This window comes from Enhydra lutris, unplaced genomic scaffold (assembly GCF_002288905.1).
Source record: "Enhydra lutris kenyoni isolate GAN:26980312 unplaced genomic scaffold, ASM228890v2 scaffoldscaffold22, whole genome shotgun sequence".
NCBI classification, from domain to species: Eukaryota; Metazoa; Chordata; class Mammalia; order Carnivora; family Mustelidae; genus Enhydra; species Enhydra lutris.
Window position 1 is genome coordinate 15778582 of NW_019154106.1, and position 2960 is coordinate 15781541.

A 2960-nucleotide genomic window follows, 5' to 3' on the forward strand; every position below is an offset into this window, starting at 1 on the left:
CTATACATGTTTCCCAACTTTTAGACATATAAGAAGGGACAAAGAGTGAAGTCCTGGAATAATCGAAAATATGACAAAGCCAGTCAGTCTGTCAGGAATTTGGGAGCCCAAGGGGTCTCATAAAAAGGTAATTACATCCTGGGTTTGACTCAAAGTGCACATTTTAAGACTTACATACATGTAATCACAAATGTGTATGTGTGTGTGTGCTTACTTTTGTAGATTCCATACACCAACTGGAAAATGGATGAAAAGCATCCTCAAATGAAGACACTAGAGGTTACCACTTGGAATCTTGACTTAACACAGAGATTTAATTTAAATTCTGGTGCAACAATAAACTTTGTTGGACAACTGACACTTATGAAGAGAGCCAAGACTACATCCCTAAATCTGTTCAAAGCCTGTCAGATCTTTTTTTTTTCCTTTCTTTCTCTCTGTCTCCCTGTCTCTCTGTCTGTCTCTCTCTCTCCTCCCACCAGCTCCCCTATCCCTGGTAATTTTAAGAAACAGACCATTGGGGAAGTTGTGTGCTATGGTGAGCATTGTGAATTGTGTAAGACTGATGAATCACAAACCTATACCCCTGAAACAAATAATACATTATATATTAATTTTTAAAAAAACAGACTTTTACCCAAACTAGTACCTTAAAGTGAGAAAGAAATTTTGAGAATAATTTAAAAAAAAAAAATAACAATGTTGTGATACCATGTGCCCAAATCTAATTATCCTTCTTATTTTTTTTTCCTATAGGTAAAGTTGCACTGTATTTCTCTCTTGTGAACTTCCCAGGTTCCATGGAAAATAATGTTACTGAATTTATCTTCATGGGTCTTTCCCAAAATGAGAAAGTACAGCAACTATGCTTCTTTTTGTTTTTACTCTTTTATATGATCCTCATGACTGGAAATTTTCTCATTATAATGACCATTCAAATGAGTCCAAATCTCAACTCTCCAATGTACTTCTTCCTTAGCTTCCTATCCTTTGTGGACATCTGCTATTCCTCTGTTACAGCCCCCAAGCTGATTGTTGATTCCCAAGCCAAAGTCAAGAACATCTCTTTTGTTGGTTGTATGGTGCAGCTTTTTTTCTGCCATATCTTTGGCTGCACAGAGATCTTCATTCTCACAGTGATGGCCTATGACAGGTATGTGGCTATCTGTAAGCCTCTACACTATATGACCACCATGGATCAGAAGGTCTGCTCCATACTGGTGGTAACCTGCTGGTTAGGAGGTTTTGTGCATTCCTTTATCCAGACTATCCTCACTGTACAACTGCCTTTCTGTGGCCCCAACCTGATTGACCACTATTTCTGTGATGCCCACCCTTTACTGAAGCTAGCTCGCACAGACACATATGTGGTAGGGCTCATTGTGATAGCCAACAGTGGCATGATTTCCCTGAGCTGCTTTGTAATTCTTGTAGGCTCTTATATTGTCATCTTGCTTTCCTTTAAGACCCGTTCATCAGAGGGGAGGTGCAAGGCCCTGTCCACATGTGCTTCCCACATAATAGTGGTGATCTTGTTTTTTGTCCCCTGCCTCTTCATCTACCTAAGGCCTTCCACCACTTTTACTGAGGACAAGATGGTGGCTGTGTTCTATACCATCATTACACCCATGTTAAACCCCCTGATCTACACCCTGAGAAACATGGAAGTGAAAAATGCCATGAAGAGACTGTGGATGGAAAGGTTGTTGGTCAGAAATAAGAGAGACTCTGGTATGAAACTCAATGGGATTGCTATAGCCTCAGTTGTACCAGTTTCCACATGAGTTGCTGGGAACAAGTCAACCATCATCCCTTAAACCTTATCCCATGAGAAAGAGTACAATATAGCATAGTTCTGGATTTGAAGTCTAAAGACCTAGCTTGAAGGGCCTATTCTACTAGTTACTAGTAGTCTGACATTAGGCAAAGAGATATACTCATCACCCTGAGTGGATTAAATGTTTCTGCAGAGAACTCTGACACCTAAACACAGTCCATTACATAATGTATAGTACTGTTGCCTCTGAGTAATAACTCTAACTGATGTGGAATGACAGGCATTGTATTCTAATAAGGTAATATAAAGAAATAATATCAAAATATTGGAATGATATTAAAACATAAAGGAATGATACCAAAAACAAATGTTGACATTGACCTTGCTATCCTTTGTCTGGTCTGTTTTAAATCTCATTTTAAAATGCAGATAACTACATTTCCTACCACTTCCCAGGGCTATATAGAGAATTACATGAGGTGAAATTGAAAGTAAACACATTTTGTCAATGGTAAGGATCTCTGAAAGCCAACAAGGCTTGCATCCATGAGACCCCAAAATTATAGCAAAGAAACAGTTGATGGGCTCATGAGAACACAATGAGGCTATTTCCCCAAGACTCAGCCAGAGGAAGCAGACAGAAATGTCTATCTCCAAGTCTTTCCCTGAAAGAGGCTTATCTGCATACTTTAAAAGCTGATGCCTAAGCATCAGGCTTCTAATTTAGCACAGTAGGGGCTGACTGCAATCTTCCCCAGAAACCAAGAAGGCCACTGGACACCATCTCCACCTTCACCCTCTGGCCCATTCCAAGTCATCAGTGTCTCCCTGACAGGAGCTTATACATATATCTGGTACCCAGGTTTTGAGGCTGCTCCCCAGAATATGCCCCCTTCCACCACCTGACTCTGATGGGCAGTGGAGTTTGAATTCACTGGTCCCATTGGACTACATCAAACAACGAAACACTTTTTAACCAGCTAGCCCCAAGAAATGCCCACTTCCCAGCCTTTCCCTGAAAGAGGCTTATTTCCTTCCTCTAAAGTTGCTGCCTGAGGATCTAGTTTTCAATCTGTTTCCTGGAGCTGATGAGATCTTCCCTTTTGGGACACTTACAGGTCTTGGCACACACTCATCTACTGAAGGCTACTAAACACAAAGAAAGCATCCTGCACACAGGTTT

The 2960-nt window shown here is 40.5% G+C and overlaps 1 protein-coding gene across 1 annotated transcript; it reads left to right on the plus strand.

Moving 5' to 3' along the window:
• Positions 1-800: 800 nt before the first annotated feature.
• LOC111149776 (olfactory receptor 4S2-like) lies at positions 801-1784 on the plus strand. Its single transcript, XM_022507042.1, has one exon. The coding sequence runs from the start codon at positions 801-803 to the stop codon at positions 1782-1784; it is 984 nt and encodes a 327-aa protein (XP_022362750.1).
• The last annotated feature ends 1176 nt before the right edge of the window (positions 1785-2960 follow it).